Below are 14,679 nucleotides of genomic sequence, written 5' to 3'. Positions count from 1 at the left end.
GACATACATTGATCTAAATTGAATGAGATGAGAGAGAAATCATATCCTTAAGGAAGAAAAATAAAGTATAAGAGATAGCAAGATTACATAATAAGATAACGATTTTTTTAAAAAATTAAAGGTAATAGTCTTTGGTCTTTTTTTAACTCCACAAATTCTTTCTCTGGATAGAGATGGTATTCTCCATCACAGATACCCCAGAATTGTGCCTGATTGTTGCACTGATGGAATGAGCAAGTCCATTAAGGCTGACTATCACCCCCATGTTGCTGTTAGGGTATACAGTGTTCTTCTGGTTCTGCTAATCTTGCTCAGTATCAGTTCATGCATATCCTTCCAGGCTTCCCTGAATTCCCATTCCCTCCTGGTTTCTAATAGAATAATAATGTTCCATGACATACATATACCACAGTTTGTTAAGCCATTCCCCAATTAAAGGATATTTACTTGATTTCCAATTCTTTGCCACCACAAACTGGGCTGCTGTGAATATTTTTGTGCAAGCGATGGTTTTACCCTTTTTCATCATCTCTTCAGGGTATAGACCCAGTAATTATATTGCTAGATCAAAGAGTATGCACATTTTTGTTGCCCTTTGGGCATAATTCCAAATTGCTCTCCAGAAAGACTGGATGAGTTCACACCTCCACCAACAATGTATTAGTATCTCAGATTTCCCACATCCCTTCCAAAATTGATCATTGTCCTTTCTGGTCATATTGGCCAGTCTGAGAGGTATGAGTTGGTACTCAGAGATGCTTTAATTTGCATTTCTCTTATAAGTAGTGATTTAGAGCCACTTTTTATATGACTATGAATGGCTTTGATTTCCTCATCTGTAAATTGCCTTTGCATGTCCTTTGACCATTTGTCAATTAGGGAATGCTTTGTTGTTTTTCTTTTTAATTTGACTCAGTTCTCTGTATATTTTAGAAATGAGTCCTTTGTCAGAAATACTAGTTGTAAAAATTGTTTCCCAATTTACTATATTTCTTTTGATCTTGGTTACATTGGTTTTGTCTGCAAAAGCTTTTTAATTTGATGTAATCAAAATTGTATAGTTCGTTTTTAATGATGTTCTCTATCTCTTCCTTGTTCATAAACTGCTTCCCTTTACATAAATCTGACAGGTAAACTATTCTTTGATCTTCTAGTTTGCTTATAATAGTGTTTTTTATAAGTCTAAATCCTGTATCCATTTTAATCTTATCTTGGTATAGGGTGTGAGATGTTGGTCTAATCCAAGTTTCTGCCTTACTAACTTCCAATTTTTTCAACAGTTTTTATCAGAAAGAGTTTTTATTCCAATAGCTCCAGCATACCTTTCTAGCTTTGATATGAATGACTGTCCTTGTACTCTGCATTTGGGCAAAAATTGTCCTATTTGCTATTCCTCCCATTTTTCTCCTTTATCTGGAATATACTTTCTCCTCACCTCTGCTCCCAATGTCCCAGCTTGCTTCAGTGATTTGCCAAAGCACCATCTCCAGGATGTTGTTCTGGATCTCTCCCCACTCTACCCCATCCCCAAATGCCCATTATCTCTATATATGTTGTCAGTTATATCTGTTTTATGGTATATAGTTTAGTTGGTTGATTGGTTGTTGTCTTTTGTTCTCAAAGAGGACTAATATGATGTCACTATGCTAAGAGTTAAGTTACACTGTGTCTCTGGCTCATCAGGCTAATATGAATTCAGAATGCTCCACTATAGATCCGGCACAAATTGTCTGTGCTAACATTTGGCGTAGATTCTCTAAATTTCCACATCTTGCATTTTTATTGAACCACTTCTTCAATTGTTCTTTGCTCATAGAGCACATTGCTTTCTTTAATGAAGTCACACCTTGTTGGGTTGTCCTCATCCAGTGCCTCCTATGTCATGTATTCATTCTAGAATTCTTCAGAGACCTTGAGAGTATTCTTGTATCACTTCTACTGTCCATCCCGTGAGCATTTGTCATTTATGAGTTCTCTATAAAATAGTCTTAGACAAGTCTGTTAGCATGCAAACAATGTGGACAGTCCCTGGAGTTGTGTCCTCTGCAGTAGTTTGAATTTGAGAAAGGACCCAGAAAATGTATGTGTTCTTTTGTATGAACAATGATTCCTCACCTTGTGACCTTAGTTGGAATAGGATCAGCAACTGGTGCTTTGCCCCAGAGGAGGCCTAATGGCATTCAAAACCCCTTCTTCAGTTGGAAATTTGTCAAGAGAGGGATTCACTTCAATGTGAAGTAAATGGTCAGTCACTTCAGCATTGATTGATGATGGTCTGTTGAGTGTTCCAGAGAAGTGTTCAGCCCATCTCCCCAGGATTTTATATCCTTAACACAAAGCAGTGTGGTTCCATCAAGACTGCAGAGTTGAATGCACTAAAGGGTCCTTCACCCATAAATAGCCTTCAGAACATCATAAAAAGGCTTTGGATTGTTATTAGCAGAATAAAATTGAATTTTATTTGCCTTCTCACTGAGCCAAGAATCCTGTATCTCTCTAAATCATCACTTTACTTTTGATGGAGTTAAATGCTGCCTTCTTCGAGATGGATGAACTATTCTTCTGGTAAACCCTGTGAATTTCTTGTTTAGCAGCTTCTGAATTATGCCATCATTTTCATCAAGCCAGTCTTGATGTTTGTGAGTGTTCTGACCCAGATGAGTAAATACAATTCTGTACACCAAATCTCTGAATGCCACTTATTCCATTTCTGTGCTAATGTTGGCAAATTATCTGGGTTGGAATTTTTTTTTTCCTGTGAGATTTTAGGCATTTGAACATTAACAGATGTTTTTTAACAGCAACAACAAAAAAATTATTTTGGGTAGTTCTAAGATCACTTCTGTGGATATTGTTAATGGTGACGATCAGTAATAACTGAATGTGGAGTCACTTTTTCCAGATTTTAAAGTATCTGGAGAGAGGCAGGAACTCATGGAGGCAAAGCCTTTCATCTGTTGCTTTCTAATGGACTCCTGCTTAAGGAATGAAGGTTGTGGGAAGAACTATGGGATATAAATCTTGACCGCTCTTTAAAGTTCTATGCAGATACACTCTGGAACTCTTCAGATTAGGTTTATACATCATCAAAATCTTCATTTTTTCGATGTCACCCATAAAGATTCTTTTTATGATTCTATTATCTAATTTTTTTTTTCTTACAGGTTAGCCAGTGGACCAGACTCTGTGAGCTCAGCATCCCACAGGCTGTGGAGAAGTTCCTAAAGGAGCCCCCTGAGCTTCAGCCCCCTTTCCCAGAGGAAGTGCTGCAGCTGGAGAAGAAGCTCAGGGAGCCTGTGAGAGTACACAATGATGACAAAATCCGTAGGCAAAAACTGAAGCGACAGCAGGAGGCGAAAGGACCCAGGCAGAGTGTTGACTCTGGGGAAGCACATGGAGAAAGTGACGAACCTTCTCCAGAGAGCCTAGAACTCAGCATGGCTTTATCTAAACTCAAAGTCCAGGAAGGTCCTTCTGGGACCAATCGGGAGCCTGTGCACATCAGGAAAATGCAAACCTCAGACCTGCCACCTTTGGACCATCTTTTTGCAGAAGGACTTTATTTTACCCTTGCTGATCTGGTGCTTTTGCCTTGTATTCATCAATTTCTGGTAAGATAGCATTTTGACAAGCCTATATTGTGTAGAGTTGGGAAAGGTACAGGAAACTTATTTAATATAAATGACACAAGGAATAGCATGAAATCCCCAAAGGGCTACCTGGTAGCTGGTCAGAAGGAAACACTTTTTTTTTTCAGGATGTTGGCTATGCATTGGATTGGAAATCATGACATTTTCTCAGGAAGCATCTGATAAAACTGAAAATACCAGAGGATTTAGTAGTTATAATAATTGTTCTTTTAAAAAACTTATTAAAATTTTTATAGAACAAGTTATTTCAATAAGTAGATGATAAAGTGTATAATCTTAAGAAATTAAAATAAAATTCATTCTGAATTTAAGAAATAAAACAAGCATTTCCATAACACAGTGGAATTAAAAAAAAGGTTTACACCTGAATACAGATCTATTATCTACTACTTGCAGTTATCATGTATCTTTATTTTTGATGTACATACATATATATATGAATATATATTTATATGTTATATAGATATAGCATAAATATCTACAAAAAAGAGATAGATTTGTTACTACATTTCCCATTCTGGCTCCTCCTATTTCTTTTTCTTATCTTATTGCTATTTCTAGAATTTCCAGTATATAATATTGAGTGATATTGTTGACAGTAGGCATCCTTATTTCAAACCTGATCTTGTGGGAACACTTCTAGCTTATCTTAATTACAAATGTTTTCTTATGGTTTTAGGTAAATGCTTCTTAGCAATTTAAAGAAAACTTTCAAGTCTTTTTTAAATAGAAATAAGTATTATACTTATCAGTTGTTTTTTCTGTATATTTACATGATCATATAATTTTTGTTACTTTTATTATTGATATAATCAATTATGTTAGTAGTTTAATCATTTGGTAATAATATCTAATCATTGTGATATTTTGTAATCTTTTAGCTAGTATTTTATTTCAGATTTTTGTAACCATATTCATTAATCATATTGGTCTGTAATTTTCTTTTTCTGGTTTAGGTTTTAGCATCATATTTGTTTCATAAAAGGATTTTGGTAGAACCCCTTCTTTGCCTATTATTCCTTTCAATTTAATATTGGAATTAGTTTGTCTTTAAATGTTTGATAGTATTCACTTATAAAGCCATATGATCCTGGTACTTTTTTCTTCCAGAAGCTTATTTATGTCCTGTTCAATTTATTTGTTCTAAAATAGCTCTATTTAGATATTTTATTTCTTTTTCCACTAATCTTGATTTTCTTATATTTTTGTAAATATTTTTTCATTTCATTTAAATTGTTAAATTTTTTTATATAAATGGGTAAAAATAACTCCTTAAAATTGCTCTGCTTTCACTTTTGTTATTAGTATATGCATCCTTTTAATTTTAATAACATTGATTTGGTTTTCTTCTCTCTCTGTTTTTTAATCACATTAACCATTGGATTATCTATTTTATTATTTTTTATAATATCAATTCCTAGTTTTATTTATTAATTCAATGGTTTTCTTACTCTTGATTTTTTAATTCCACCTTTAATTTTTGGATTTCCAATTTAGTATTTAAAAGGGGATTTTTAATTTGTTCCTTTACTAGTTTTTTAAATTTTATATTCATTTCATTGGTTTACTTTTTGTCTGTTTTATTGATGTAAGCATTTTGAGATATAAATTTTCCTCTGCTTATTGCTTTTTCTGTGTCCCATGGTTTTGATTTGTTGTCTCGTTATTGTCATTCTCTGATGAAATTATTGATTATATCTAGAATTTGTTCTTTAACCCACTCATTCTTTAAGATTAAATTGTTTGATCTCCAATTAGTTTTCTTTTTCCTCCCTATGTTTCTGTGGTCCCTTATTAAATATAATCTTTATTACATTATGGTCTGAATGGAAGCATTTAATATTTCTACTTTGCTGCTTTTAGCTATATAAAAACATTTATGGCTTACTATAGGGTTTTAATCTTTATAAAGATACCATGTACTGATGAGAAATTGATGTATTTATTTCCATTTAATTCTCTCTTGATATCTAATCGTTTTTGCCTGAAATTCTATTCAGTTTCTTGACTTTTTTTCTTATTTAACTTTTAGTTTGGTTTATCTAGTTCTGAGAAGGGAAGATTAAAATCCCTCATTATTATAGTATCACTATCAATTTCTATCTGTATTTCATTTAGCTTATTTTTTAAACATTTAGTTGCTATAATATTTGATGTTTAGGTTTAGTATTCATATTGTTTCATTGTCTATACTACCTTTTATTATAATATAGTTTCCATGTTTATTAAATCTTTTATCTGATTTCTACCCTTGTTTTGTTTTGTTTTGCATTGACTGAAGCATAATAAATCCTACTACTTTAGTCCTTTATTATAACTCTCTTATTTTAAAATGTGTTTCAAATTCTGATTTTTTTAATCCTTTCTGCTTATCAGCTTCCATTTTATGTGTATTTATCCTATTCATATTCAAAATTATAATTACTGTTTGTATATTTTCCTCCATCCTATTTTCCTCATTATTGTCCTCAACCTCTCTACCTTCCCTACTCTAGTTAACTTCTAATCACTACCTCCTTAATCCATACCCTTTTTAAGACTCTCTGTTTTCCTCTCCCCTTCCCTTTTTATTCTCTTATTCTATCAGATACCCTTAGAGTTCCTTCCTGTTCCTTTCCCCCTCCCAAATCTTAGACTCCCAACTCTTCCAAAAATCCCCTCCTTTCTCCTGCCCTCAATCTCTTATTTCTTTATACTATATATATATACATATATATATATGTATATATATATATTGTTCCTTCTTTAATCCAGATATAATGACAGTAAGATTACAGAACTATCAACCCTTCACCCCTTACCTGCTTCCTCTGTATCATCTCTGTATCATTTCTTCCACTGATATCTCATTTGTATGAGGTAATTGCTCCTTTTTACCTTTTCCCACCCAGTTAGTTTTTTAGAATTAACCAATCATAGTTAGTTCAGCCCCAAGATTTTCTTTCCAACTACCCAAATACTGATGGCAGTCTTAAGAATATTGATAACAATTCCACATATAAGAAGCAAACAATTTAACCTTATTGAATTCCTGGTATTCCTTTAATATTTACTTTATATTTCCTGAAACTCTTGTGTGTTGAATTTTCTAATAATTTCTGGTCTTTTGTCATGAATTCCTTAAAATCTTTAAGTTCATAAAGTTTAAATTCATTAAATTAAATTTATTTCAAAAATTTAGGATTTTACTAAACTTCGGTGGATGTTATTTTTGCCTGCGACCCTAGTTCTTTTGCTCTTCAAAATATCATGTGTATTAGCTGCTAAGTCTTATGTAATTCTGATTGTGGCTATGCAATATTTGAATTATTTATTCCTTGTTGCTTGCAATATTTTCTCCTTAACCTGGAAGCTTTGAAACTTGGCTGTGATATTCCTGTAGGTTTTCATCCTGAGATTTCTTTCAAGTAGTAATTGATGGATTTTTTTTTTTTTCTATTTCTATGTTACCCTCTTGTTCTAAAAATTCAGGTCAGTTTTCTTCAATTATTTCTTGTAATGTTGTATCATGATTTTTTTATTTTAACTTTCAAGTAGTCCAATAATTTTTATGTTGTTTCACCTCAGTCTATTCTCCAGATAGTTGTTTTCCCAATGAGGTATTTCACATTGTCTTCTATTTTTTCATTTTATTATTTTTCAGTTTCTTATAATTACATTCACCCCCCCCCCCCTTGCTCGGTTATCATTTTCAAGAAGTTGTTTTCTTCATTAAGATTTTGAATCTCTTTTTTCAGTTATTGACTTTGACAATTTTCTTGAGTTTTTTGAATTGCTTTAATTTTTCCCTAATTTTTCTTCACTCTCTTTTATTTGATTTTTGAATTCTTTTTTTTTTTTTTTGGTTCTTCTAAGAATTCTTTTTTGACTCTGACATTGATTCATTTGACATTGCTCTTTGAGGCAAGAGTGACTTTTTTTTTTAACTTTGTTATCTTCCTCTGAATAGGAGCCCAGGTCTTCTCTATCCATATAGTATCTGTCTGTGATTGGGTTCTTTTTCCTTTGCTTACTTATTTTTATTTTTACAAGCTTATTATTATTATTATTATTATTATTGTTATTGTTATTATAATTAACTCTAATCCCAGATATAGGGAATAGTGTCCCAGGCCTCAGATCCTTCTTACTATTATTATTATTTTTTTTTTTTTAGTTTGTCCAGGGCCCAACCTGGCACTCCTCTGTATTCCCAAGCCATGACTCCCAGCCATGATCTCCTACAAATGCTCTTGCTCTTGTAGATCCTCCAGTGATTGCCTCTCTCCTCTACCCTAGAACTGCAACTGGAGACTCAGCTCTCCTGTAAGTGCCCATAGCCAGCAGTGGCCCTGCTTCTCTGCTACCGTACTTGCCAGAGGTGTGCTAACTCCTCGCTGTCCACCATAGCCCAGGATCACATCTGGTCCACACAGCTGGACCTGGTTGCCCTTGAAAGTGGAGGATCCTTTAATTTCCCCTTCATAGATGTCTGACCCCAACACTGTCTGTGAGGTGAAAGTTCCTTTGGTCAGAAGTTGGAGGTTGCCTCCCAACCCTGCTGTCCCCAGAGGACAAACCCCTTGTTGTTTTAGTGGGGAAGATCTGGAGCTTAGAAGATCTAAACCTGTTATTTCATTCAGATTAGGAATTTCTAGTGAGGAAACTCCCTTAACTACTGCAGATCTTCTGCAACTTAGTTTTTCCTAGGACATTGAAAACTTCATTGTTTTGCTCAGGGGCACATACTTAGTATATGTCAAAAACAGGACTTGAATCAGGGTGTTTTTCATGACTGAGCAACACTGCTTTTCATTATCCCAGTGAAATAACCATTACACCCAGTGCCCTGGGTAGAAGTTTCCATTTCAGTATTAGGCAGCCTTTTCTAGGACTTTGGGAACTTTAAGGCAGGATCAGATACTGGTACTTTTCAATCCATTACTTTCTTTTTTAAACCATTTTTTAAACTTAGATACTTTTAAAAGATTCTTGATTTAATTGGTTTGTGTATACACCTTCTAAACTATGGCACATATTTGGATTGGTAATGCTTTAAGCTTATATGTTAAAATATATATCTTGGATAAATATTATGTATGAATGAAGAACTAGACCCAAATAGCTGGAGGGGGGCACATCTAGAGCAGAGACATCCTATTGAAAGAAAGAATAGGTGCAAGACCTCCAAACTAGAAGTTACTCACTCCAGTGGAAACTTTAGTCTTGTTCTTATAGGAGAGCAGGACTACCACCGAAGTCTCAACATGTTGCCAATATCATGTCTTTTATTCTTGCTTTAGAAGCAACCTATCTCATTTTTTGGTCGGGGAAATCCTCAATAATGTTTGTTTGTTTGTTGGTCTTTGTTTAGTGCTGCTTCTTGCCTGTACTAGCTTACAACCACAGTGAATTAGTCCATTTTTCACAGGAGGTGGGGGATGATGCAGTGACTAGAAGGCTGAACTTGGAGTCAGGAAGACCTGAGTTCAAATTCCAGCCTTAACAGCTGTGTGACTGAGCAAGTCATTTTCTTGCCCTCTGCCTTCATTTCCTTAACTGTATCTGGTATGCAGTAGGTGCTCTATAAATGCCTGTTCACTACTTCTCCCCCTTTCTTTTCCTTCTTAGGTTATTTGTAATGGTAATGCCTCTGAGATTATGGAGTTAGTGCTTGGTATCCTTATAGCATTTGTTTACAACTTGATTTTTTAATTGCAAGAAATGTGTCTATTTGGAGCTTATCTTATATGGTATAAAGCTTATTTCCAACAGATTACTTTCCAGGTTTCCCAGCAATTTTTGTTAGATAGCGATTGGGGGTCTTTGGGTTTTCCAAACACTAGACTATTGCATTTTCTTCCATATGTTGTATACCTAATCTGTTCCATTCCTCTATTTCTTGACCAGTATCATATCATTAGCATGATTACTGCTTTGTTGTATATAATGAAATCTGATATTGTTAGACCCTCATTAGCCACATAGCTTCATTTAGATAATGTTGGTGTTAAAGGATTTTCACTGTGGTAAGAAGTTTTTAATTATTACAAATACTGTACTATGTCCAAAATACAATGAATGTTCTCCAACCTCCTTTATTATGAATCTACTTTATTATTTGTCATGCTGGTTCAAGATATATTTGTTGATGAATTAATTTGATCTACAGCTTCTTTTCATTATTTTAGCTAATTATGCTTCTATCCACTTTGTTTTTCCAGTTCAAATAGTTAGACCCAATCCCTTTTGCATTCTTGAGGATATCCTTGAGGCTTTGTCAGTGTTCTCTGTGAATGGTGCATTTGGAGAGTTGGACCATCCATAGGAAGTCCTTCTGTCTGGATGCTAAAACAGGATGTATTCCACAGGGTGTTTGATCATTTACTTGCCTCTTGAGTAAGGCTTGGTGTGTTGTCTGCTCCCAGCAGATTACTGAGCCTGGCTTGGCTGCCACGAGCCTTTGGGGCTGCTTTTCATTCCCGTGGGTCAGTCAACACCCTAGATTTCTGTATGCCGGTCAACTATGTGGCTGGAAGGAGAAGCACTCCTTCCAGAGCTGCTCCTGTTCCCTTTCTTCCTGAGCATGGTGTCCGTGTTTCCAGGCTGTCCTCATAACCCTCTGATTCAGATGAGGGAGCAAGCATGTGGCCCATCATTTCTAGTGTTTTAGTGTTAAGAACTCTGCCTGTGATTGGGTTTTAGGACTTATTCTTCTAAGATGTCAAGAGAATCCATGCCTGAGTGTCATCACTTTGATCAAAAATTCCTGTAAATGTCCTGGGGCTTGTCCAGTTACTCTACTGACTTCTCCTAGTGTTATTTTAGAGATGGAAGGAGTCCAAATGTGGTTGTTTCTGACAAAAGGTTTGCTGTAAAGATGCTAACAGATTTGTTTAAGGTGAGCTAGCATGGTAGACTAGGAAAAAACACTTGGCAGAGAGTCTGGAATCCTTGCTCTGATGTTTATCAGCTTTGGGACCCTAAGTAAGGCACTGAACCTGTTATGTTATCTGTAAGAAGGTGATAACAATACTTTCCATATTTTCCTCAAAGAATTATTATAAGGGAAAGAGCTTTGTAAATTTTAAAGTGCTCTGAAAAACAGAGCTGTTATTATTTTTAGAATATCCTCTTCTTGAGCTTAATTTAAAAACCCTCTATCTGGATAAGCTGACTGAGTTGAATTATTGCCCAGAAGTCTGCTCAGTCTAATTTACCTTTTGCCGATAGTGCTTTTGATCTTTTGATCTTCTTGCTCCTCTGTAGAATTTTTGTTTTTGTTTTTGTTTTTTGCAAGGCAGTGGGGTTAAGTGGCCTGCCCAAGGCCACACAGCTAGGTAATTATTAAGTGTTTGAGGCCTGAATTGGAATTCGGGTCTTCCTGCCTCCAGGACTGGTGCTTTTATCCATTGCACCACCTAGCCACCCTACCTCTGTAGAATTTTGCTAACAAGTTTACAGTTGCTATTTTAAGCCTTAATTTTTCTATCAACAATTTTTTTTTTCACTTACCAACTTCATTATTACTTGTATAAATTAGGACCAGCCCTTTGATCGATTATAGAACCCTGGGCCATGACCTTATTTTCTTCTTTTTAAACCACAGCTGACATTTATAGGATACTTATTTGCAAAGAGCTCTGCCTCTGCTTTATCCCATTTCTGTTCAAGATCTTAGAAAAACAAGAATGTGAGTGCCAAGTTAGAAGCTACTTTCAGGAAAATGTGATTTTTATAAGATATACATTATATGATGTATGGGAGGGCTTTATTTTTATCTTCATTTTTTGTTTAATATTTCCTTTAGTTTTGAAGATTATGTAAACATTCTCTTCTGCTTAAAGATTATAGGATAACTCTTACATAATGATGTTTATAAGGATTCATGTTTAGCAGAGACTAGGAGAAATATAATAGATTATGTGGGCCTGCCCCAGAAAAAAAATCACTTAAGAAGCAGGTTAAGTGTTATCAGTGTCCCCTCATTGATCTCCTGTGGTCTTGAGGCTTCATCCCTCTGGAGGCCCCTCCCCAAGTTTCCCTAGGCCTTGGGCTGCAAATGCTTACCTTCCATCTTGATCTCAGTGTGCTGAGCTTATCTTTTAGACTATGATTTATACACTTAGGGTGTGTTCTTCAAGATAATCCAGCCAGTTTAATGGAAAGAGATGAAGAACCCATGTTCAAATCCTGGCTCTATTTATTCCCTGTACAAATGTGAGCCAATAATTTGACTATTCTGGATCTCTTTTTTTTTAAATCTATAACATAACAAATTTGGATTCAATGATTTGTTATGTCTCTTCTAGCTCTAATTTTTTTTGGGGGGGCATAGGAATAATGCAATAGGGGACTTGCCCAGGTTCACATAGTGAGTGTCAAAGTGTCTGAGGCTGGATTTGAACTCAGATGCTTCTGACTGTAGAATCGGGCTCTATCAACTGCCCCATCTAGCTGCCCCTCTGGTTCTAAAGTGATAATCATGTAAAACCCATGATATGGATAGTACAAATGTGCCCCCAATTTTATAGATGAAGAATCTGAGGGTCAGAGAGGTTGTTACTTGCCCAGCTACAGAGTTGTGAAATTAATCTTTTTAAAACTTAGATCTGACCTTGTCACCTTGGTGTTCAATAAGTTGAGTAGCTTACTTTTCCTACACTTCCAACATCAAATATTAAAATCCTGTTTGACATTCACAGTTTTGTAAAAGTTAGACACCTTCTACCCTTCTGGTTTTCTTCCACCTTCCTTCTCTTCTTCCCCCTCCTCATGTACTCTGTGATTCAGTGGCCCTGGCTTCCTTATTGATCCTCCCCCAAGCCTCTCCATTTCTCAGCTCCAGGAATCTCCTCTGATTGTCCCTCATGCCTAGAACCCCCTCTGTCACCTCTATCTCCTGACTTCTTTCCTGACCTTTCAATTCCAGCTGAAAGTCTACCTTTCTGGAGAAGCCTTTCTTGATCCTCCTCAAAGCTAATGCCTTCCTCCTTTGGGTTGTTGACGTATTATCCTGCCTTTTTCTTGTTTGTTCAGAGTTGTGTCCATGTTGTCTCAGCTGTTCAATCGAGCTCCTAGAGAGCAGGGATTTGGTCTTCTTGGTGCTTAGCATAGGATCTCTCAGTAGTCACCGACCCTGAACAGAAGATTGACTGCTGTCCAACCAGTGCCAGGGCCAGGCTAGGATCCCAGAGCCTTTTGCCTTGAAGTCCATTGCTGCTTTCAGCCAATTTAAATATTAATAATAGTTTAGAAGCATTTTAGAAGCAGTCTGAGGTCTTGTATAAGTATTTAGAAAGGGCTCCAAATGTTCTCATTAATCCACAGTCTTTGTTTATTTCCATACTATATATGCTTTAATTCTAGTTGAATTACTTGATTGGAATGTTAAAACACGTAATTTTATTTCTGCTGTTGGGGGAAAAAGAAGCAAATTGGCTTCCTGAAATACTATTCTTTCTGAAACTAAATCAGATGTTCAAGGCACCTTTATGTCCTGACAGAGTGAAAGAGGATTTCTCAGGGCAGCATCAGAATAGAAGAAAGGAATATTGGAGCTTAATCCAAGTAAAAATAGAATTCTTCAATCTTGATTTTTTTACTCTGAATTATAGATTGCAATTGTTATTTTACGAACTTTTCAGGAGTCTTACATTCACACCCTTACAACTGCTTTCTGTAGGAATTATCCTTATTATTGAATGTTCAGAGCTGTAGATGTGATCCTATAGCACAGGATGCCCTATGACAGTGAAGATGTTAATGTTAAGAACAAGTCTAGATGCATTGGATTAGGCTTGGCAGCAGTTGGTTAATGATAAGGAGAAGACTTGATAGGGGATTTGGTTTCAAGGAGTGTACAGATGAATCAACCTTTATTTACTTTTCTATTTTTTAAGATTTTAGGTTGTGGTAGCAACTTATTCAGCAAATGATCTCTGAGAAGGTAAAGTTTCCTTTGATGTTTAATTGGCCCAACTTTACCTTATCAGTGCAGTACATGTATGAAGCTCTGTTGTAACATCAAAATGTAGTTCAGGTACATATATATATATATATATACATATATGTATATAATTTTAGGTTTTTGCAAGGCAAATGGGGTTAAGTGGCTTGCCCAAGGCCACACAGCTAGGTAATTATTAAGTGTCTGAGACCAGATTTGAACCAAAGTACTCCTGACTCCAGGGCTGGTGCTTTATCCACTGTGCCACCTAGCTGCCCTGGTATATATATTTTAGAAAGATTTTATTTATTTTGAGTTTTACAATTTCCCCCCATTTTTGCTTCTCTCCACCCCCCCACCCCCCCCCCCAGAAGGCATTCTGTTACTCTTTACATTGGTTCCATGTTATACATTGATCTCAGTTGAATGTGAGAAATCATATCCTTAAGGAAGAAAAATAAAGTATGAGATAGTAAAATTACATAATAAGTTAATTTTTTCCCCTAATTTGAAGGTAATAGTTTTTGGTTTTTGTTCAAAGTCCATAATTCTTTCTCTGGATACAGATGGTATTCTCCATTGCAGGTAGTCCAGAGTTGTCCCTGGTTGTTGCACTGATGGAATGAGTAAATCCATCAAGATTGATCATCACCCCCATGTAACTGTTAGGGTGTACAGTGTTTTTTGGTTCTGTTCATCTCAATCGGCATCAATTCATATAGATCCTTCTGCACTTCCCTGAATTCCCATCCCTTCTGGTTTCTAATAGAACAATAGTTTTCCATGACATACTTATACCACAGTTTGTTAAGCCATTCCCCAGTTGAAGAACATTCACTTAATTTCCAATTCTTTGCCACCAGAAACAGGGCTACTATGAATATTTTTGTACAAGTGATGTTTTTCATCATCTCCATCTCTTCAGGGTATAGACCCAGTAGTGGTATTGCTGGATCAAAGGGTATGCACATTTTTGTTGCCCTTTGGGCATAATCCCAGATTGCTCTCCAGAAAGTGTGGATGAGTTCACACCTTCACCAGCAATGTGTTTAGTTTCTCAGATTTCCTGCATCCCTTCCAACATTGATCATTGTCTTTTCT

At 35.6% G+C, this 14,679-nt stretch overlaps 1 protein-coding gene across 4 annotated transcripts in view; it reads left to right on the top strand.

Annotated features, from left to right (window-relative positions):
* Positions 1 to 14,679, top strand: part of GSTCD (glutathione S-transferase C-terminal domain containing) — a 221,174-nt gene that overhangs the window by 13,334 nt on the left and 193,161 nt on the right. For all 4 annotated transcript variants that reach the window (XR_012476903.1, XM_074228759.1, XM_074228758.1 and 1 more), the window contains exon 3: positions 3,165 to 3,611. Coding sequence is in view for 3 of the 4 variants with exons in the window: in XM_074228759.1 (XP_074084860.1) it covers positions 3,165 to 3,611 (447 nt within the window). In the remaining variant the exon portion in view is untranslated. The remainder of the gene's footprint in view (positions 1 to 3,164; positions 3,612 to 14,679) is intronic.

Source organism: Macrotis lagotis, chromosome 3 (genome assembly GCF_037893015.1).
Source record: "Macrotis lagotis isolate mMagLag1 chromosome 3, bilby.v1.9.chrom.fasta, whole genome shotgun sequence".
In the NCBI taxonomy this organism is placed as follows: Eukaryota; Metazoa; Chordata; class Mammalia; order Peramelemorphia; family Peramelidae; genus Macrotis; species Macrotis lagotis.
This window is presented reverse-complemented; position numbering and strand designations above follow the sequence as displayed.